The sequence below is a fragment of the Xyrauchen texanus genome, chromosome 25, assembly GCF_025860055.1.
Source record: "Xyrauchen texanus isolate HMW12.3.18 chromosome 25, RBS_HiC_50CHRs, whole genome shotgun sequence".
Lineage (NCBI taxonomy): Eukaryota > Metazoa > Chordata > Actinopteri > Cypriniformes > Catostomidae > Xyrauchen > Xyrauchen texanus.
Window position 1 is genome coordinate 37,224,818 of NC_068300.1, and position 23,066 is coordinate 37,247,883.

The 23,066-nt window shown below is 36.7% G+C and overlaps 1 protein-coding gene across 2 annotated transcripts; it reads right to left on the reverse strand.

Moving 5' to 3' along the window:
- Window positions 1-289: 289 nt before the first annotated feature.
- On the reverse strand, window positions 290-20,822 carry LOC127618359 (sodium-dependent phosphate transport protein 2B-like). 2 transcript variants are annotated; one of them, XM_052090739.1, is made up of 13 exons: window positions 20,434-20,822; window positions 19,250-19,307; window positions 19,004-19,138; window positions 18,784-18,912; window positions 15,984-16,127; window positions 15,653-15,764; window positions 14,703-14,898; window positions 12,277-12,372; window positions 11,493-11,613; window positions 9,464-9,631; window positions 4,104-4,220; window positions 3,115-3,239; window positions 290-1,656 (listed from the first exon to the last, which is right to left on the reverse strand). In XM_052090739.1, exons 2-13 carry the CDS (start codon window positions 19,302-19,304, stop codon window positions 1,153-1,155), a joined length of 1,902 nt encoding a protein of 633 aa, XP_051946699.1. In that variant the 5' UTR covers window positions 19,305-19,307; window positions 20,434-20,822; the 3' UTR covers window positions 290-1,152. The 2 variants fall into 2 exon arrangements, with proteins under 2 accessions (XP_051946699.1, XP_051946700.1); XM_052090740.1 differs by lacking the exons at window positions 19,250-19,307; window positions 20,434-20,822 and having other exon boundaries at window positions 18,791-18,912; window positions 19,004-19,139.
- Window positions 20,823-23,066: the final 2,244 nt, after the last annotated feature.

Consider the following 23,066-nt stretch of genomic DNA (forward strand, 5'->3'; position numbering starts at 1 on the left):
TTTTGATCAAGTGTTTCAAAACTTTTGAACAGCAGTGTATATGTGATAAGAAACAAAACAAACTGAAAACTAGAGCATCTTTACAATCATTTACTTACAATGCAACACTATAAAGGGAAACAGAAGGTTTTATATTGAATAAAATTTGTATAAATAGTTATATAGTAATGTATAAATGTGTGTGTGTGTGTGTGAGAGTATACATTATATTCATATATATATATATATATATATATATATATATATATATATAAAAGTAAATACATAAATAGGACTAATGCAATCATTTAAAATATGTATTTAGACAATATTTTATATCTCTGAGTAAAGATATTTTGAATGTCTGTTATTTACATATAAAACAAAAGATGTCCACTATTACAAATCGATAAATATTTAAATGAAATTAAATATATTTCTTCAAGGAAATCTGCATTAAAAAGCTACATTAAAATTCTCCAATTTTATGTTCACAGAAATCTAAAAACATATACATCTTTAAATAGTCCCACATGACACAACGTTTTTGCAAAATTACTGTAAAGAGTGTGCAAAACATTAGTACCCTGTTGAAATTATTAGTATTTTTTAAACGGCCTAAAGTGGTTTGGTGGTCTCCCAGCCTGGCCAAAATAGTATATAAGTCATGAAACTCTACAAAGCGCAAGTTAGCCAATCAATTTTGCATATTTCATGGCCCAATCTGATAGGTCCTTTGACATTAAATCTATTTGCCAATCAACTAGGTAACTCCCTCTTTGTCTAGTATTTAAATTGCATCAGTAGGTTGCTGATAGATGGTTTCATTGAGTTTTCTCTCTAAAATCCTCCTCCTCCCCTGCACCACATGTCTAAATCTGCATAAAGGAGATTTTGTGAATACTTAACTGTGCAACAGCAGCATGTCTGTGTATGTTCTAACAGTAGCAATACTTTCACTAAAACTGTAATTAAACGATCCAGCCCATCTACTTCCACAATACTAATTCTCATATCTTGCATGACTCACTGAAATACTGTAGCAATCCTGCTTCTTACTGTGAAGCGCTGTTCTGTGTTATCACTTGTAGCATGTTATCAAAAACACAATTCATTACATTAATAAAAACAGTCTGTTGCTTGTTATAAATGTGTTGCTTTAGCCTGGTAATTTTAGTCTTCTATAGTGAGTGCTGGATTGTCGTACATCTCTAAACTTCTATCCTTCTTATTCGATTCCTCTTCATCTTCTTCCTTATTGCAACACTTGCAGCAGCAACAGCAGCGTGTTCTGCAGAAGGTCATCGCCACAGTAACATGTTTGTCCCATGGTTTGAGGGAGTGCAGTGGTTTAGGCAGGAAGTCCCAGCTGCGGAGGACTGAGGGTAAGAATCGAGGGCAGCGCTTCTGCATGATGTTCACCACCACAACAAAGACTAGCACGACCACTATGGGCACACCAACGCCCACCAGTACTTGCCAGCCCGCGATGGATAGACCCAGGACCATGAGCGGCAGGAGGAAGAAGCACAGGAAGAGGTACAGTGCTGCAAACCAGCGGTACTTGGCTGTGCGGTTACCCAGAGCTTTGGCCAATCGGATGGGGATGCGGGTGAAGGGGATGGGGTACCACAGTAAAATACCACTGATGTTGAAGAAGAAATGACAGAGAGCAACCTGGAAAAACAGACACAAATATTATTTATTAATAACCATCAAAAACTGCAAAAAGATTTCATTTGTAGCTCTCAAATCTCATTCAATTAAAATATGTTACATCATTTCATTTGTAGCTCTCAAATCTCATTCAATTAAAATATGTTACATCAATGACACAAAACAAAACAGAGAAACAATGGCATTTGACCTCAAACATAGTGCGATCCATATCTGAATTCAATGCAAGTGCGAATATGTTTTGAGCACTACGGCGAAGATTTCGAACAAATAACAACTTCGATTTTGGACTACTTTTATTTCAAACTGAATTTATGATGCTTTTTGTAATATTTGAAACATTACAGCCTCAGTCCCCACTATGAATGATGACAGAATTATAATTTAAGTTAACTATTACTCAAGTTGGAAACCGGAAACCATTTCCATTCCATTTCTTAAAAAAATACAGTAACCAAATGATTTTCCATTATACCGTTTGGTTCCGATAATAGTTTTAGAACATGCATTCTTCCACAGTTGTGGATGCAACACCAAACTAAAATACTCTGAAAGTGTTTCCTGCAATACCATTCGGAGGCACTGCATCAATGCTATTGAATCTACAGCATGAAACATACAGCAAGACCAGTTTAGTCTGACACTTTTGAGCCAGTTCTACACCGCAAAAATGATGTTGTCATGTCCAATTTGAAATAAGCCAAGAATTGTTACTGTAGCATGTGAACTTAAGGCTTGTGAGACTTAAATATCTTTGTGGTTGTTAATATGACAATATGTAGTTAAACATATACCCGTGTTGTTATAATTAGTGGTATTTTATAAAATTGAATGAATGAATCAAATATCTCAATTAATTTTGCAAGAATCTGTTCTGTAAAAATCTGAAATGATCTCATCATTTGCCAAAGGCTAGACCCAATATACATCAAGTGTCTTGAACTATTAGGTACTTAAGCATTTACTACAATGTACTTATTATGTACTTACGTGTTGTTGCATTGTACTTATATTTAAACTACCTGCATTTAATTACATCTGTAGGTACACTGTTAATCTTACCTCTAACCCTACACCCAACCCTTACCCTAAAACCTAATCTATACCCTAACCCTAAACCTACCTGTACCTCAACCTCAGGAGAGGTAAATGTAAATCTAGTTAGGATTTTTCAGAACACAATGAGCTTACACAATAAGCACATTGTATTCTATGTATTTGAATGTTAGAACATAGTACTTAAAGACACTTAATATAACGTTGGACCATAAATACAGTAAGAATTGCATTTCTTATTTCCAAATATTTATTTTTAAAAAGTACTAAAAGAATCATTAAGAGAACTATTAAGGTACCAGAATCATTAAGAGTAATCGGATTGGGAACCGGAATCATTACATTTCTCACCATTCCCATCGCTAGCTTTTAATTTAAGATTGCTTCAGCACAGTAACAAACCTGTAATGAGTTAGCCAGCGTCTCTCCTGGACTGGCCATAGCAGCTAGAATCGCAGTGGTTGTTGTTCCAATGTTGGAGCCCAGTGTAAGTGGATAAGCCCTCTCAATGCTAATAACACCAATACCTGAACAGGACAAGACCAAAAACAACAGTGTTAAGTCAGATTAACCTAATTCAACTAAATTACATCACATTAACCCCACTGAATGAGTCAGGTAATCAATGAAACTTAACTTGCCTATATAAACTAGCCAGGCCAATGGAGATCCAGCTGGTCAACCCATCAATTCAAGCTCTGATTTTGAATATGGTGAACACGCTCAACTAAGCCCCCCAACACTGTAGTCCTGGGGGGGTCAACCAGCACTAATCAGATTGATTTGAGCCCACTGGCTGGTAGTCCAGCAGATCAACTACATAAACCAGATTGGACCAGTTTTAATTAACTAGAAACCATGGAAATCCAACTACCATCAAAAGCTGGTTTTAGCTGGATTTTTGCAGCAGGGTTTATACTTAAAATTAAACGCATAACTCTGTGGTAACACTTTAGAAAAAGGTTGTATTTGCTAAATTAGTTAAATACATTAGTTAACATTAATTAACAATGAAAAACTCATTTATAGCATTTATGCATGCTAATTTCACATTATACTAGTCAATTTGTAACATTATAAGATGTTAGTTCATAAACCTAATTCACATAGACCTGTTAACCAATACAACCTTATTGTAAAGTTTTACCAGCCCTGTTTACAAAGCTCATTACACCTGGAAAAGGGATTTTACTTATTTTCTGGTTTACCTATAACTGGGACTTTACCTACTGGTTACCAATCTAAACCTTAAGGCTAATTCATCCCATGCCAAAAAACATCTTAATTCAGCCTAACGTGGTTGGCTGGTCTAAACTAGCCACCAAACTGGTCAGCCATAGTTTTCCAGCAGGGCCTTCCTTTAATGGAGGTCAAAAGGTTTCTGTACTGACCAACAAGCGGTGTGATGGCCGAGGTGAAGACAGAGCTGCTCTGAACAATGAAGGTCATTCCAGCTCCAACAAGCATGGCAAGGTATCCCGTTACCCAGGCAAAGGGGAAGGGGAAATCTGTCCACAAATACAGCCATATTAGAAAGATCATGAACAATACCAATGTACTTGAACATTTACAGTAAAATACAATAATAAATAAACAATAGTAATCAACGCACATAAACAATAATAACCATAAAAACCAATGGTTCTCAACTGGTGGATTATGACACAATAATGTTCTGAAAGGGTCAGGACATCAACCCCCAAAACAATCAAACAAAAAAAACACAAAAAATAATTCCTTTCAAAAGACACTAAAGTACTTTGAATGCATACCTTTAATTTCTGGGTGCAAGTTTTGGCATAAATATACACCTTATATCATCGGATTTGATGGCTCAAGCCGAAATGTCTATCTCTGATTTCATTTCCGTCATTAAATTTGTTTTCGTAATTTGCGATTGCAAAATCCTACTTTTCCGAAGGCCATTCGACTGGTCGAAACCAAACCAGTGCAGAAAGATTCTAGAGTCCTAATATCAATTATTATAAAAAAAATCATGAATTTTCGATTCATCATCACACATAAAACGTACAAAGTATGAGTGGCAAGCTTTACACAAATGCCTATAACTCTTGAACAGTATGAGATATTTTTACAAAACTCAAGAAACTTATGTATGGAGTCATTCTAAGGACACATGAAAAAATAAATTACACACCTCGGCCATTTAGTGGCTCTATACAAATGAAAAATATAACAGAAAAAATGAAAAAAATAAATAAAAATAAAATGAAAATGTCTCTAACTATGGAGCCATTGGTCCTGTAATCTTGCATGCAGAGTCTACTAGGAAAATTGCATATCTTGAAAAACATGGCCGCCATCAACCAATCAACTTTCAGTAGCTTTTAGACAATGTCAGAAAAGTGTGATCGAAATGCAACGCGGTGGGCATATTCGATTCTTGGTCCTAGAGGTCTGTTCAAAATGTAAAAGAAATGGCCACCCGGAGGCACTATCACATTTTAAATGCTTGTGAATCCCTGAATATTAGGTGGTGTGTCACACAGATACATGTTAGACACATCATATGATAGATCTCCACTTTCTGAACAACTTTGTGAACTAGTCTTAGGTTTTTTACGCAACATAAACAAAACATGTACAGGAAGAACCTTTGGACACCCTAGATCAATAATAATAATAATAATAATAATAATAATAATAATAATAAAACTTTTTATTTAGCATCGCTATAACAGGGTAATTTAAACATTTGGGTGTGGCCTAGATTATACAAAAGTCAATAACTCCTAAAAAGGGGTTCAAGCCCCAGCACTGCCAAGATATCACTGTTGACCCTTGAGCAAGGCCCTTGACCCTATCTGCTCCAGGGGCGCTGTTTCATGGCTGACCCCAGCTTAGTTGGGATATGCGAAAACAACTGCATTTCATTGGCTCTGTACCTGTACTATGCATAATTAAAATAAAGTTGAATCTTAATCATCTTAATCTTAATCATGCCCTGAACTACATAGACTGTGAACTGCACTGCAGATACTCTGTCTACATAATTATATTAGACCCCCTAGTAGCCACTTAAAGCAATGTTCTGGGAATGTTCTCTACAAGTTATTCTCAATCGACAGAATTTGTGGCATAATGTTGATTACCACAAAAATGTATTTAAACTTGTTTCTCCTTTTCTTAAAAAAAAAGCAAAAATGTATAGTTACAGTGGAATGCGCATACAATGGAAGTGAGGGTTTAAACACAGAAATTTGAAGCTTATAATTATATAAAAGTACATACATACATTTCTGTTAAAACTTGTTTTATTATTTGAGCTGCAAAGTTGTTTAAATAGTCAATTTTACAGTCGTTTTAAGGGTTTGACATTACATCGTCATTGAAACGAAGTAGTCAAATTGTCTACAACCATGGTCAAAAGTATTGGCAGTGACATACATTTTGTGTTTTGCAAAGTTTGCTGCTTCAGTATTTGTAGATTATTTTTTCACATGTTTTTATGGTATACTGGAAAACAATGATAAGCGTTTCACAAGTTTTAAAGGCTTTTATTGGCAAAAACATTCAATATATGCAAAGATTCAATATTTACAGTGTTGACCCTTGTTCTTCATAACCTCTGCAATTCACTCTGGCATGTTGGATATCAGCTTCTGGGCCAAATCCTGACTGATGCCGATCCATTCTTGCCTTATAGTGCTCGGAGTTGATCACAATTTGTGGGCTTCTGTTTGTCCTCTCGCCTTTTGAGGATTGACCACAGGTTCTCAATGGGATTAAGATCCGGGGATTTGCCTGGCCACGGATCCAATATTTCAATGTAATGATCTCCGAGCCACTTCATTATCACTCTTGCCTTGTGACATGGTGCTCCATCATGCTGGATATGCATGGATCATCACCAAATTGCTCCTGGATTGTTGGGAGAAGTTGCTCTTGCAGGACATTTTGATACCATTCTTTATTCATGGCAGTGTTTTTGGGCAGAATTGTGAGAGAGCCCACTGCCTTGGATGAAAAGCAACCCCACATATTGATGGTCTCAGGATGCTTCACTGTTGGCACGACTCAGGACTCATGGTAGCCTTCAACTTTTCTTCTCCGGTCTATCGAGTTTCCAGATGTCCCAAACAGTCGGAAGGGGGCTTCATCAGAGAAAATAACTTTGCACCAGTCTTCTGCTGTTCAATCCTTGTACTTCCTGCAGAATTTCAGTCTGTCCTTGATGTTTTTCTTAGAGAGAAGTGGCTTCTTTGCTGCCCTTCTTGACATCAGGCCATTGTCCAAAAGTATTCGCCTCACTGTGCGTGCAGATGCACTCCCACCAACCTGCTGCCAATATTGAGCAAGCTCTGCACTGGTGGTGACACGATTCTGTAGCTGACTCCTCAGGAGGAGACGGTCCTGGTGCCTGCTGGACACTCTGGGACATCCTGAAGCCTTCTTCACTGCAGTTGAACCTCTCTCCTTGAAGTTCTTGTTGATCCGGTAAATGTTTCTTTCAGGTGCAATATTCTTTGCAGCAATTTCCTTGCACGTGAGGCCATTTTGCTGCAAAGTGACGATGGCTGCACGTCTTTCTTTAGAGGTAACCATTGTGAACAAGAACACGATGATTGGAAGCACTTCTTCCCTACTTTTATAGCAATCAGTCTGCTCTTATAATCCAATCAGAATAGAGTACAGGGTAATTTCACCTGACTAGTACTTGTTCACACTTTCCCAGGTGCTGCTGGTATGATTAGTGAAATTATGTTAGCTGGTCATTTTGTGTCAGGGCCAAAAAACAGTGAAATTTTGTGAATATATGAATGTTAAATAATTGGCCCACATTCACTTCCATTGCAAGTGTCTTTACTGTAAACTTGACTTTTGCTTTTTTTTTTTTAAGAAAATGAGAAATCAGTGAAAATAAATTTTTGTTGTTATCAATATTTTGCCACAAATGATGTCCGTTGAGCTTAACTTGTATTGAACCCAGAACATTCCTTTAATTATTTCTATTTCTGAGAAATCAAATAAAGTCAATATTTCAGCCACAATGCGGAACATACACAGATATAAACAAAGGGGTGAACACATGTTACATGTTTCACAATTACATTTTTATTGTTTTTGGTCAAATTTGACCACAATACCAGTGTAAGTCTAAAACTAAGTGCACAAGGGTTAATAAATGTCATTTATAATTTCATGACAGTTTTGCTTACTTTCGTACAAAAATCTATTTTAGTACAACGTTGGGTTGATGTCTGCTATAAAAATGGGGTCCTTATACAAAAAAAAAATGCTAATTGTTGCCTTAATTAATTTATTTATTTATACTTGACCTTACTCATAAATATTACTTAGGTTGGTTTAACATAATTTTTTTTGATTGATTTAGCTTAATTTTGTGCTGATTTAGATGAATTAACATTTATTATTTTTCTTTTAATCCCCTTTTCTACTCAATTTGGCATGCCCAATTCCCACTGCACTCTTATTGCTCATGATGGCGCAGCGACTTGCCTAAATCCAGGTGGCAGAGGACAAATCTCAGTTGCCTCTGCTTCTTATCACGTGGTTTGCTGAGCGCATTATCTCGGAGACTTGGCGTGTGTGGAGGCTCACGCTATTCACCGCAGCATCAATGCACAATTCACCACACGCCCCATCATGAGCCACCTTATAGTGACCACGAGGAAGGTAACCCACGTGACTCTACCCACCCTAGAAACTGGGTCAATTGGTTAATTTGGGAGCATGGCTAGAGTGGATTCAAACTTGCAACTCCAGGGGTGTTAGTCAGCGTCTATGCTTGCTGAGCTACCCAGGCCCCCAGCATTTTTAAATTGACTAAAACCACATTAATATCTACCACATGGAGCGCCTGGCAAAACATTTTAACAGTGTTCACTGAAAAAATTCTAACCTAAAATGTGCTTTATGTGTAACATCTACATTAACTGATATGATTCAAGTCAAATATTCATCACTATAACATCACTGAATCAACTTGAATGTAATAGGTTACACCAACAAAACCAATTCAAAGGGTTAGATCAAGTAGGTTAGATCAAATAGAAACAGATCCTTAAGGTAACAATTGCGGGTTACCACTCTGCCCTAAAAAAAAAAAAAAGCTAAATGCAGTTACTACGCCAACCCTGAAGTGTTATTTGTTATTGTTGTACACACATATGGTAATGGCCGATTTCCGAATTCCAGTGGCCAAACCTGTCTGTAAAAGTACAGATCATAGTCTTAGAGATCTTAATTAACTCATAGGTTAACCAAATTTTGAAAAAACAAACAAATGTGTAGTTACTGCATTTTGCCTTTGCACATCATCACTCACATAAACATGTATGAAAATTCCCTGCAACCCATGAGCGAATATTTGAGTTTTCTGTGAAACCAACAGAACGTGCACATACACACCTGTGGCCCTCAGACACACTCAGACTCACATAATGTTCCTGTTCAGCTCATCAGACAACAGGACTGGATCACCTGCACTGACTATCATATAACAGGATACAGGCTAACATGCTTCCAGTCAGGAAGTTATTTTTATCAGTTATTTTTTTAGGTCGGATTGAAAATTGACACGTACTGTACATGAATGTGGTGGGGTCTCAAATATTTGCTACGTATTTCTTTGTCTTCGTTTTCCTAAGCATTAGGAGTTGACACACCTTGTTTTCAAATACTGAGCGCACAGCAGAATTTCATATTAGCATTTAGCAGCATATCTTATCTCCTGATGATTATAAACATGTCTCTGGTGTTGACTCACCTGTGTTGAGCACCTTTTTGATGACGACCGCCACCTGACCCTTTAGCATGGAGTTTAGCAACTTGACGATCAGAATGAGACAGGTACAGAGGGCCAGCAATGACAGAGCCAACAAAATCAAACCCACCGCAAGGTCAGGTAGATTAGCGTTTGCAAACATATGAGTACCTGAGGAGAAAGATGAGGATAACTCCATGTCAAACCTTAGTGTAATACAAGACAAGCTTCATAAAAGAAATGGGATTAGCTATTTTGGGAACTTAAGTAACCAGTGGACCAGCTGAAACAGCTTTATCCAGCACACTGTGGTTTGCTGGTCTTAGCTGGCCACCAGGCTAGTTTCCACTGGTCAGGCTAATGAGGTTTGATGGTTTTAGAGACGTTTTGGGCATTTGACATTCAACCAATACTAGCTAGACCAGTTGAAAACCAGCATGGTCAGTCTAAGAGACTGGCTATACCATCTAAAACCTGCTAAAACCATCTTAGTTTAAAATGGTACTTTCAGCAGGGGCATAGTTCAACTAAAGTTCGTGCAAGTTTCTACTAGAGGTAGACAATATATCAGTTTTACCAATTCATTTGTGCCGATATTTGCTTTTGTAACTATTGGTTAACGGCAAAAGTCTTTGCCTATAATTGCAGATTTTTTTTTTAATTCCTCGGTGGCCAGAGCTCAATTAACAGTTATTTTTTATCAGTTTACTGGGAAACAATTAATCAAAGTTTACAAGTTAGGATGCTGCTTAAATAAGTGCTTGAAACTAATTTACAGTTTGGGAAGTTTATGGTTTCAAATTATTAAGGCAATTTATGGGAAGCAAACAAGATATTATCCTCTACAATTGTATAGTCCACATCTTTGGCAGAGTTATGCCCATGAAATAGCTGGAATTTATAAGTTTTGTACACAGACAAACATTCTAACCATTCAGTCCATACTTTTCCATTTATTTCTTATGTGTTAGCTGTACAAAAGTTTGTGAAAACTGCTATGTCATTATTACAATAATAAACCACTAGTCCTGTTGCTATTATTATATACTATTCTGGTAACCGAGATTATTGTGCACTTCAAATTACAATCACATTTTAGGTGAATGCAGAAATGTCATGAACATTTTCCGATGTTATAGCATTATGTGAGCACTCCAAATGAATTCCAACCATCTCAGTGAACTGCAGCACAGACCACACTCAGAGCAGCTCCTGAAAAGCTTGTGAGGATTAACCACTTTGAAGTGATGTTATGCACGCACTGTCTGCAGAGGTTGGCGCCAAACTCCCGCAAAAATATAAGCAAGTGTTTTGATGGTGAATGCAAAGCACTCTGGTTTCAATTTAATTTTCCACTTGTCTAATGGCAAGTGTTCTTGGTCATTGCAGGTTCATACATACAGTGTAAATAACACGCAGTAGCAAAGAGGGGGAGGGGCCCGCTTACTCTGTTATTTATGAAATATAGAAGTGGTTCGTCATTTTATATTGTATACTTTACCAAAAATATTCTGTAACTTCCCAGTCCAGGAACTCACGAGTGGTGCTATTTGAAGATCAGAGTATCAGAATCCTCTTTCACAGCTGAAGTACTACAGAATGATCAAATACTCTGTGAAATCCACTGAACCAAGACTGGAATTTCAGCATTGTATCTTAGCACTCAAAAGCTGAAATCCACATTGATTTTAATCAACCAAATTAAAACCGAGAGCTAAAGCCCTCCTCCCAGATTAGCTGGGCCTCATTGTTCAGGTGCAATGGCCCCAGGTGCCTGAGGCTGTCATGAAGAAAAGCCCCATTGAAAGGGTAGAGTCAATGGAGGAGGTGTGGGGGAAAGGTGAAGCTAATATCTCTCTCAGCACTTAAGAGAAGCCATTGTCCTGTTGGTAGTTGAAGGGAATCATGGTCTATGGCTCAGAGCTGAAATAAGTGAACTATTTAAAGAAGGAAGAAAGGCTTCAGCTTCTGTTGATCCAGGTAATGTGCAGGTTCCCGCAAGAGCCAAGTCAAACAAAGTGCAAGCACTCACATTTTTTCAAGTTGATAGTTTCTGTCTGGTTCTGCTGTGTCCAGGTCAGATTGCCCTCCATCCAGCAGAGGGCGTCAGGGGTGCAGTTTGCGATTCCAGGGACTGTGATATTCACAAGGTTCTGAAACATAAAATAATAATACTTCTTTAGACACAACAAAAATCCATCTTAAGCTGGATTGCTGGTCTTAGCTGGTCAGGCTAGTCTCCTTTGCTGTTTTTATAGGGGTTTTAAGGACTTCTCAGGATGGGACACAAGCTTACACCAGCAAAACAGCTATGACTGATTCCAACAGTTTTTTTTTCTTCAGCAGAGCGAGAGAGAGAGAGAATTATGAAGTTTTTGTCTTGGCTGTTATTGAATACTGTAAATACATTAGATATATAATGCATTATGCTGTATATAGACTTTATTATATATTAAACTAATATTTGATACATAAAAAAACAAGAAGCAGGTCATTTAGATGTAAAGGCTTTTCCAAAAAGATACATCCAAAGATTAGTTTTTCCTCCTAAGATTTGCATTTTGATCAAACTCTATTGAAAGTACACAGCAAGGTAGCTCACTAGAGTTTGTTAGAACAGATCTTTAAAAAATAGCAGGGATTTAGATAAAAGTCTTAATCTGTATCTGTATATAGATCCTAAGTTTATCTTTTGAAATTCTCATCAGTTTGATAAATTATACTGTATGCACTCAGGTTTAACAGCCTCATCAGGTGATTCATGGGAATTATTACGTGGGCTTCCGGACTCATTAACCTATTTTCACATCCCTCACCGTCAGTTCTTCCGTTTTGCACCAGATCTTAATCAGACTTTTGTTACGGGCAGCGGGGTCACCAGTTGCAATGCCACTGATAACAGAGCTGTCCAGCTGTAAAAAAAAAAGAGAGTAAAAAACATTGTTTCAATAACAGCATCAGGATCTAATGACTTGAAGTTGAAGTCATGTAACATGCGTTACTATACATTTCAATTGATGCACAGGAACACTGTCACAGTTGTATATATTGACTATTTTTAAGTAGCATACTTTGAACAGAATTTTTCTGAATTTTTTTAACAGAAAGGGTATTAACCTCGTGCAACCATGTGTGGACGTTGTATTTTGGTTTTTGCTATAGGCAACGTATAATTTCATTTAATTTAAACCGACTGAGTTCAGGAGATTCTGTGCTGTCAGTAAAGGGTTAAACTTTTGACAGACCAAGTCATGTGACAAAACAACATGAGCCCGATCACAGCAGAGTTTGTCTTTGGGAGAAACACGAACAAAACTACATCTGGTAAGAAAACTAATAACGTTTTTACATTGAAATCTCTAGTTTCATACGATATGCCATTTTAAAAATTCCATCGCTTTATCATGAAACGGCACGCTGTTAAACACAATGACCACATAAGTGGACTATAGGCTCAGTTATATCCTATACTCACTGTGTATTATCACATTGTGAATCAATGGATGCAACCAGAAGCTGGAACATTTTGTTTTCAAAGGCTTTATATGCAGTAGGATGAAAATATGTTGGATTTCAAACTGTTCTGAAACCAGTGCAGACAAACAGCTCACTGGGAGTTAAGTCATTAAATCCCAGTGTTAATGACTTAACTTCATGAATGCAGATAAGTGCATTCAATCCAAACTTCCTTTTTAAAGTTCAGTTTCAGGCTGCAGATGATGTTTGGATCACTCAACATGTTTGGCAGACATGGGACAATGATAATCAGTATATGAATTCAGAATTTATAATGTTTATTTTAATTTTAACATGGTTGGCAGTGATTGGTGATGCTGGACATTAATTTAAATCAGAATTATTTATGCTAATTTCTGATTAACGCTTCAAAAACATGAATAACCGACACTTCTGGAAACATTATAATCAATTTGATAAAAAAAAACGAAAAAAAACAAAACACTTTTTATAATGTTTCTTAGGGGCTACTAGTTATAATTCAAAAAGGGGAATGTAAAATGCAAACAGCAGTCACGCTTGGGTCTCAGAGATTATACAATAACATACAGATACGTGGATCTTGTCTTTAGACGCACAGAACAAGTTAAACCAAACTTTCAGTGTAACGAATGCGGGAAGCAGGAGAAGGCAGACAGGGGTTGTGGATCCAAAAGCAGGTTTTATTTAACAAACTAGCAAAACAAACAAACACAAGAACAAAAGAACAGTCCACGATGGGAAAAACTTAACTAAACACAAACGAACACACAGCGGGAAGAATGAACACGAAGGGCAGGAAACAAGGGCAAATGCACCACAGGAAACCAGACATGAACATTCAACAATCGACAGGGAGTGAACAAAAAGCAGGGCTTAAATACACAGGGAGTGATGACTGGATTAGACACAGGAGAGAACAATGAACCAAAATGGCAGTGCTGATGGCAGGTGGATAGTGGGAAAAGTAGTTTTAGACAAGGACAGTGAAACACGGGGCGGACAACAAGGAAAACGTGACATGGAGCGTGAACGGTGACGGGTGAAATGGAAAACACGGAGCAGACAAGGAAACATGACATGAACGTGAATAGTGAGACACAGAACACAGGGTAGACAACAGAGGAATGTGACAATCAGCACACAGTGCTAATAACTTCTTCTCCACTATACTACTCAATCACTGGTGAGTGAAATCTGAAAATGTACATGGTAGTCAGAGGCATTTTTAATCACATAGCATGAGATTTGGTTACACATGCAAGTGATTTACTTGCATTATAGGGGGTTGCCACATAAAGTGAAAGATCGTTCTTGGGATTTAAGAATCGATTTTGAGATTGTTCAAACAAAGATTGCAGTGCATTGGAAAATCGATATTTTTACCCAGCCCTATTTTGTTCTGATGCCAAATTTACTGTTGAATAATGAATATTAATCTTGGCTTTTGGTTTGCACCATCAAATCAAAAAGAAAATAATCAAATGAAACGAAGTACCTTTGAATTACAAAGTATTACATTATCTGGAATTTCCAAAATTGTCATTACTACTTGGTTATGTAATATATAAAACACTATGGGTTGAATTTCCTGCAAAAATCACTATGTGTGATATACTGTGTACATGGTTAGATTTTGGTCATACCTCTTATCCCCCTAGTGCCAGGTTAAGATCATTGGTTGATAACACAAACTTGCCAACAGCCTCACATGGATATAATTCAAGACCATTGACACTGAGCTCACCTGAATGATGTTCTTGGTGAGGGGTACAGTGATGACCTTCAGCAGATCTGGAGCGTCTGCTCCAGTCTGAATGTTAAAAGAATCAATGATGAGTTCTGTGAGCTTGTAGAGGTACCCTGATGCCACCTCGAGAGGCAACAACACCAGCACTGACAGCCAGTTAAAGAAGTCATGGACCGTAGCACCAGCAAATGCCCTGAGGTAGACAAGAACAATTCCTTTGTAACATTCCATTGCATTATTTTGTATTACATGAAGAGCACGATTTATTCAATTTTGATTTTATTTAGGATATATTTATTTAGGTATTTCGAATAGAGGTATTTATTTATCGACAGGCTGCTTCCGAATGTTCATGTACCCACAATCTTTAGACCGATTCTGGTTCCATGGCACCCAGTAATCAGTCGTATTTAAATAAACAAAGATGCGTGTGATTCGAAGATTGCTTTTTCGCTTTAAAATTACATTTCTACTCTGCTAATAATTCCTGTTGACTGTTTTACATCTCGCTTTTGGAAACACCCTGTGGACACTGACACCTAGCGCCATGATGCACCATCATTTAAATGCAATAGTTTTCAGTTACTGATGCCATTGTAAAAAATAACTATTCAAAGTCAGTCATGATTAATTTAATCAATGAGTGAAAGTGTCAAATAACAGGACGGTTAATGAGATTAAGCGAGTAGTATTCGGCTGGTCATGTGATTATAACATGGCCGCCCCCATGTGTGGACCCTCTCCATGTAGAATAAAACAGCTTTCATAAGATTAATGATATGACTAGAGTCTTCATTTTAATGTGCGTGCTCATGATTTTATACACGTTTAAAAATTACAATTAATTTAGCAAGGGTACGACTTTTTTTTAATGAGGAAAAAAATGACCGAGTGCACCTTTAATTTGTGTTTAGTGTACATGAAAATAATTTACTTAGTTGGGTTACCTGCGAAACTCATTGCGGTCTCCTGCCTGCATCACAGCAACAATGGTGTTTGTCACAGAAGTGCCGATATTGGCGCCCATTATGATTGGCACCGCAGACTTCACCTCCAACACTACAAATTATGACAAAAAATATCCATCTTACACCTACCTTTTCATTGTATATGTTTTGTCATGTTACATTATGGTTATCTATTTCTTTCTTGGTACTTTATTGCAACGTGTGCTACTGTTCTGCCTTTTTACATTATTATTGATCATTGCAATGCTTATCATGTGGGGGAGATATCTACAGTATATGACCATAGAGAGACAGAGATAGAGAGACTCACGTCCAGATGACACCATGCTGACCACAATAGAGGAGGAAGTGCTGGAGCTTTGAACCAGAACAGTGACCAGAACTCCAATGACCAGTCCAGCCACTGGGTTGGACAGTACTTTATTGTCCTGGAAGATATCTCCAGCTGCCTTTCCTGGGAAAAATGACAAAATACCAAAGCTATGCTGCTCATTGTGTCCAGAATATCTATTTTTGTTCACAGATAAGAAATGTCTATTACATATTAACCCTGTAAAACTGGTGTGACATTATATAGGCCATCATTTGCTGAAGTATCTGTTTATCCATCTTTAACCTACTTTTCCATCTTTACTCAGTCTGTTTGATATAGGTTCTATATGGTATTACAGTATTGTATGGTATAATTCATGTTTTGATAGTTATACAATATATTATTCAAATTCTACACTCACATAGTTACACTATGGTCCTAATAAAGTGCCCGACGTGGTATTGTGCTGTTGTAGCCCATCCGCCTCAAAATTTGATGTGTTGTGAATTCTGAGATGCTATTCTGCTCACTACAATTGTACAGAGAGTTTATCTGAGTTTCCGTAGCTTTTCTGTCAGCTCGAACCAGTCTGGACATTCTCTGTTTCTGTCCATAGAACTGCCGCGCACTGAGTGTTTTTTGTTTTCAAAATAAAAATCACTTTATTGTCACTCAACCATATACACAAGTGCAACAGTGGGTGAAAGTCTTGGGTGCATTTCCGAGAAACATAGCAGTCATGACATTGATGACACCATTTTGGCACCATTCTGAGTAAATTCTAGAGACTGATGTGCGTGAAAATCCCAGGAGATCATCAGTTACAGAAATACTCAAACCAGCCCATCTGGCACCAACAAACATGCCACAGTCCAAATCATTGAGATCAAATTTGTTGTCCCCATTCTGATGGTTGACGTGAAAATTAACTGAAGCTCCTGACCCATATCTGCATGATTTTATGCACTGCAGCCACATGATTGGCTGATTAGATCACATTAATAAGTAGGTGTACAGTGCAGGTGTACCTAATAAAGTGCTGAGTGAGTGTACAGCCGTGGCCAAAAGAATTGGCAGTGACATACATTTTGTGTTTTGCAAAGTTTGCTGCTTCAGTATTTGTAGATTATTTTTTCACATGTTTTTATGGTATACTGGAAAACAGTGATAAGCATTTCATGAGTTTTAAAGGATTTTATTGGCAAACACATTCAATATATGCAAAGAGTCAATATATACAGTGTTGACCCTTGTTCTTCATAACCTCTGCAGTTCACTCTGGCATGCTGGATTTCAGCTTCTGGGCCAAATCCTGACTGATGCCGATCCATTCTTGCCATATTAGTGCTCACAGTTGATCACAATTTGTGGGAAACCACAGGTTCTCAATGGGATTAAGATCTGGGGAGTTGCCTTGCCACAGATCCAAAAGTTCAATGTAATCATCTCCGAGCCACTTCATTATCACTCTTGCCTTGTGACATGGTGCTCCATCATGCTGGAAAATGCACGGATCATCACCAAATTGCTCCTGGGTCGTTGGGAGAAGTTGCTCTTGCAGGATGTTTTGATACCATTCTTTATTCATGGCAGTGTTTTTGGGCAGAATTGTGAGAGAGCCCACTCCCTTGGATGAAAAGCAACTCCACACATTGATGGTCTCAGGATGCTTCACTGTTGGCATGACTCAGGACTCATGGTAGCGTTCAACTTTTCTTCTCCGGTCTATCGAGTTTCCAGATGTCCCAAACAGTCGGAAGGGGGCTTCATCAGAGAAAATAACTTTGCACCAGTCTTCTGCTGTTCAATCCTTGTACTTCCTGCAGAATTTCAGTCTGTCCTTGATGTTTTTCTTGGAGAGAAGTGGCTTCTTTGCTGCCCTTCTTGACACCAGGCCATTGTCCAAAAGTCTTCGCCTCACTGTGCGTGCAGATGCACTCACACCAACCTGCTGCCAGTATTGAGCAAGCTCTGCACTGGTGGTGACACGATTCCGTAGCTGACTCCTCAGGAGGAGACGGTCCTGGTGCCTGCTGGACACTCTGGGACATCCTGAAGCCTTCTTCACTGCAGTTGAACCTCTCTCCTTGAAGTTCTTGATGAACTGGTAAATGTTTCTTTCAGGTGCAAAATTCTTTGCAGCAATTTCCTTGCACGTGAGGCCATTTTGCTGCAAAGCGATGATGGCTGCACGTCTTTCTTTAGAGGTAACCATTGTGAACAAGAACACAATGATTGGAAGCACTTCTTCCCTCCTTTTATAGCAATCAGTCTGATCTTATAATCCAATCAGAATGATAGAGTGATTTCACCGGACTAGTTCTCGTTCACACTTTCCCAGGTGCTGCTGATATGATTAGTGAAATTATGTTAGCTGGTCATTTTGTGCCAGGGCCAAAAAACAGTGAAATTTGGATTTTTGTGATAAAGTTCATTTTTTTGGCCAATGAAGCTTTTTGCCATTATTTAAAATGCATCTGATCACTCTGCACAATAATCTAGAAACAATGTGTATCAACACCACAACAACTGAAGCAGAAAACTTTTCAAAACAAAATGTATTTCACTGCCAATACTTTTGGCCATGGCTATATATATATATATATATATATATATACAGTATATTGAGGTACATTTTTTGACATTCGAAAATAAGGATCAGTGACAGTATATGTATGATAAGTGTGTATTTGTTAATGAGGGATTTGTGGGCACACTAATGTGGTCAGATTTGTGGATTAAAAAATATTGTTTTTATTTTTAAGTGAAAAGATAAAGTTAGACCCTTGGGGGTTACCTCCTACCAGCTGAAACGCGGAGCTCAGGACGTCCAGAGAGCAGACGAACAAGTACAGCAGTCCCAGCAGAAGAACAAGCCGCACGATGGACATCACAACCCGAAGAACTTTCCCCTTCGTGTCCAAATCTGCAGGAGAAGATCAGCGACAAACAGACTGAGTTGCGTGTTTGAGTTGAGCTCAACTTGTGTCCTCTAATACACTTCGCTCTTCTCTTACCTGACCATTTCACCCCGGTGTCCAGGAGCTCAGGCAGATCCCACGGGTCAACCTCCTCCGGTTCTGCTGGCTCTTCTTCAGCCGGACAGATGGTGGAATAAGAAGGCGGTTCGGGTTCGGCATCATCTTTGACACCTGTGTGAGTAAAGGAATGAGTCTGAGAGAAAGCAAGGGGGGAAAAAACAAGCGGAGGGGGAAGAAAGGAGTGTGCATAAGCGTGGACGTGGATTTATATGGGACACGTACCGAGTTCTGGCGTCTGCGTGGCGGGAAGAATTCCATTCTCAGGCAGCGAGGCCATTACCTTAATTTACACGAACAAACAACACAACATGTTACAATGTAGCAATTTCAAATCTAAAACTCTGAAAAGTTAACACTTTAATAATAAAAAAATTATTAGAAAGAAATAAAAACGTTCGAAAATACAAAGTTATGCCGTTATAAACCAAACTAAAGCAAAACAAAACAGAAAGTCTATAAAGTGCAAATACATTTCTTTCTTTCTTTCTTTCTTTCTTTCTTTCTTTCTTTCTTTCTTTCTTTCTTTCTTTCTTTTTAAACAGGAGTGATTGAAAGCAAATGGAAAACAGTCAAAGGTGAGTATAAATCATGAGCTATTAAGTCTACCTTTTAACTTATTTATTTCTTTATTTATTCCTTATTTAAGTGATTCTAATATATTTTTCATGCAATTACTCACAAATAAACAGACAGTTTAAAATAACTAAAGCAACAGAGTGAGTAGCCCTATATAAAGTGAACAAAAATCTGCATTAAACCAAACATCCATCCATCCGCTCTGTCTGTCCGTCTGTCCATCTGTCTGTCTGTCTGTCTATCTATCTATCTTATTTAAACAGCAGTGACTGAAACAAAAGTTAGTATAAAAGTTAAAAAGAAATTGTGAAGTCTGTTTTTTAACTTTCTTTCTTTCCCTCTCTCATTTAAGTGATTATAATCCCTCACACAGATATACTCAAAAGATACTTGCAGATTCTTTGTTAAAAGAGTGTTTACTAAAAAACTATTGACCAGTGATGAATCTGTCAGAAGACCCTTTATACGACAATATTCTGCTATTTCCTCCACAAGATTGTGCAATAGTTTAATCGTAGACATTAACTGGCACACACCCAGACACTCATGATTTTATAGTCATCAACAATGAACACATCATAAAACTGCTACAGGAAGGACCATAATATGCGCTTTTCATCTTTTCATCTAAATTAAGTTGAATTTAATAACTTATAAAACTAAGAATATATATTTAGAATGAAAGAAAGTTTTGAGCTACATTTGAAGGAAAGTAAAAACAGCTCAAGAGATCATATAAATATCTGAGTTAAAGTGCTTATAAATGGTCAATTAATATCAATGATTCTTTACTAAAGTAAGCACAGTTTCCTGGAATAAGATTTTCCTACCTGTTTGTGAGTGTCTAGCTGAATTCTGAGTCCAGTGTGTCTGTACCTGTAGAGGAGGAACAGGTGTTTATATACACCTGTAGCAGGAGAGCCCTGTGTGTGTCACTGCTCTAAAGTCCGCAGCGGGTGGTGCTACAGTTCACCTCATTCTCAGGGGACACAGGGCAAAAGGAGGACAATTATCAGCTCAAACAAACTGATATAACTTTGATATTTAACATTTAACTCATGGCACACTTGTTAATGGTCTGTTTTGCAAGTAAAACTAAAAATTAGCAATAGCAAACTGTTTTACATCCTGAATTTCCTCTAATATCTTCAATAAAGTATTTCATGCATTCTATTCTTTCTATTCTTGCACTATCAAAGACTGCCCTCTACTGGAAAAATAGCACATTATAGTTATTTCTTAATGGGCTTCAATTCAGCATTTCATATGAGTCTCCAGAAGGCAAGACAGCTTAAATGTGTGTACGACCAAATAGAAACTGTTATAGTACTCAATCTTTAGGGATGAGAAAAAATCTAGGTGTGCTAAAATGATATAAAAAAAAGTACAGAGATTTTTAACTATATGGAATGACCCATCCTGTTATACTGTATACACATGCTGTCATTTGAAATCAAAGGTGAGGATCAGGTGAGGAACCCATGCACGGTTTCATATCACAACAGAACTTTGGACAGTCTGGCGCCTGTGATCACATACATTTTATTTTTTATTTTTTATTCTGAACCAGAAAAGAATCAACCAACAATTGAGGGCTTATTATTGTTATTTTTATTATTTATTTTCTAGTGTTGAAACAAAATCAAATAGGACACAACAGTGCTCAATTAAACAAACAAACAAAAGAATTGTGAAAAAAAATGTTTAGACTGTAAATGTATTTAAATCTGCATAAAATGTATACAAAGTATAGTTGTAAACTTTTTGTGTCATTTTGTTAGAATTTTTAGAATATTTTATTTTCTATTTAAGTAAGTTTGTAAATAAGTTGTGTAGAACCTGAACCTGAACATTAAAAAAATATTAAATAAAATAAAAAAAATCAAGGTTTACACTTTTCATTTTAATAAAATAAATTCCATTAGATTGAATTGAGTAATATTAAAGAAAAAAAAGTTTTATTTTAAATTAAATTTGTATCTAAATTAAAATAAATAATTATTTAAATACTTTTGTGTGTGTGTGTGTGTGTGTGTGTGTGTGTGTGTGTGTGTGAATTAGAGCCCTTTACATTTTCATTGATATGCAGCTAGCACATTTCCATGGGGTGAATTTTCATTTTTATAAAATAAAAAATAATAAAAAAGTAGAAAACATGGATGTAAAAAGTTCACAAATTTATTTCAAATCTGATTTGTTTGTTTAAATGTTTTATAGGGTAGGCATTCATTAATATATATATATATATATTACACAAAAGTAAAACTACAACAAAATGAAAAATAGATTTAAAGGAAAAAAAGCAATCAATATATGTACAATAAGGTACACTGATTTTCATTTAATTTAATGTAAATATAAGACAAAAAGTGAAAAAGAACTCAACCTAAACGAGTCTAAATTAAATTAAAATGTAACTTATTAAAATATATTTAATAATCTCTCTCTATTATCTGCAGTGATTTTTTAGATAATCATATGCATGCAATAAAAATATGAGACTGTTGCATATTTGAAATGTGGTTGATTAAAAAAATACTAGACATTACAATGGTTATGATTTTATTATGCCTAAACAATGGTATAACCATTAAACATTAATATTATTAAATTATTAAAATTAATAATTAAAATATGCCGATATACTGTATAATACTCATCTGATTTAACATAAATATAGAATGTGTGTTTATTAGAAACAAAATACATTAAATATTTGTCATGCAAACTAATGGGATATTCAATTCAATCAATAAGAGAATGTCATAAAGAGTTTCCACCCAATTATAAAAACAGAAAACACTAAAGAATTTACCTTGAGAAAACACACACGCACACACACACACACACACACTCTCACTCTCTCTTTCTCTCTGCCCTGTATTGCTTATTTTATCTTTATTATATTATATAAGATCATGATATGAAAGTCTTATATTATAAATTATTATATTATACTGACTAGTTAAAGTTTAAACTAATCATGATTGTTTGTTATTTTCACCTCCATAGTAAATGTATTCTGATAAAAGTTTAATTAGCATACCTGTTGGGTTCACTGAGTTTGTGCGGTGAGTCAGCTCTACTATTTAAAAAGTAGATGAGATCTGCAACAATGCAAAGTGCTGAAACATTTTAGCAACTTTAAATGTTCCCCACCCATTTAAGAACTATTTGCGACTCATATTTTAGGCATGAGCATCACATGGACTCTAAATGAAACATGACCAGTAGCTATAACTATTCTCCGTTTTATAATGCTGCCGAATTGAAAGTTTAATTATTAGCTATAATGTTTATAATACACACATAACCTCGTCCTGTACGTGTTTATGAATGTTTTTGATTTATACCACACTTCATACAGAAGAGACCTGGGCTTGTTTTTTCACTTTTTGCTCCAGTGAATATTTCCCAGGGTAGGTTTATTTTTGAAAGTCATCTTCGGTATAGGCACATGCCT

Excerpts from the sequence above, each read along its gene's own strand:
- LOC127618359 (XM_052090739.1), bottom strand. The coding sequence starts at position 19,304 with ATGGCCTCGCTGCCTGAGAATGGAATTCTTCCCGCCACGCAGACGCCA. Across the intron at positions 12,373-14,702 it reads TCACCAAGAACATCATTCAG|CTGGACAGCTCTGTTATCAG; the intron begins GTGAGCTCAGTG and ends TTTTTTTTACAG. Across the intron at positions 1,657-3,114 it reads CGCTGGCTAACTCATTACAG|GTTGCTCTCTGTCATTTCTT; the intron begins GTTTGTTACTGT and ends CTGTTTTTCCAG.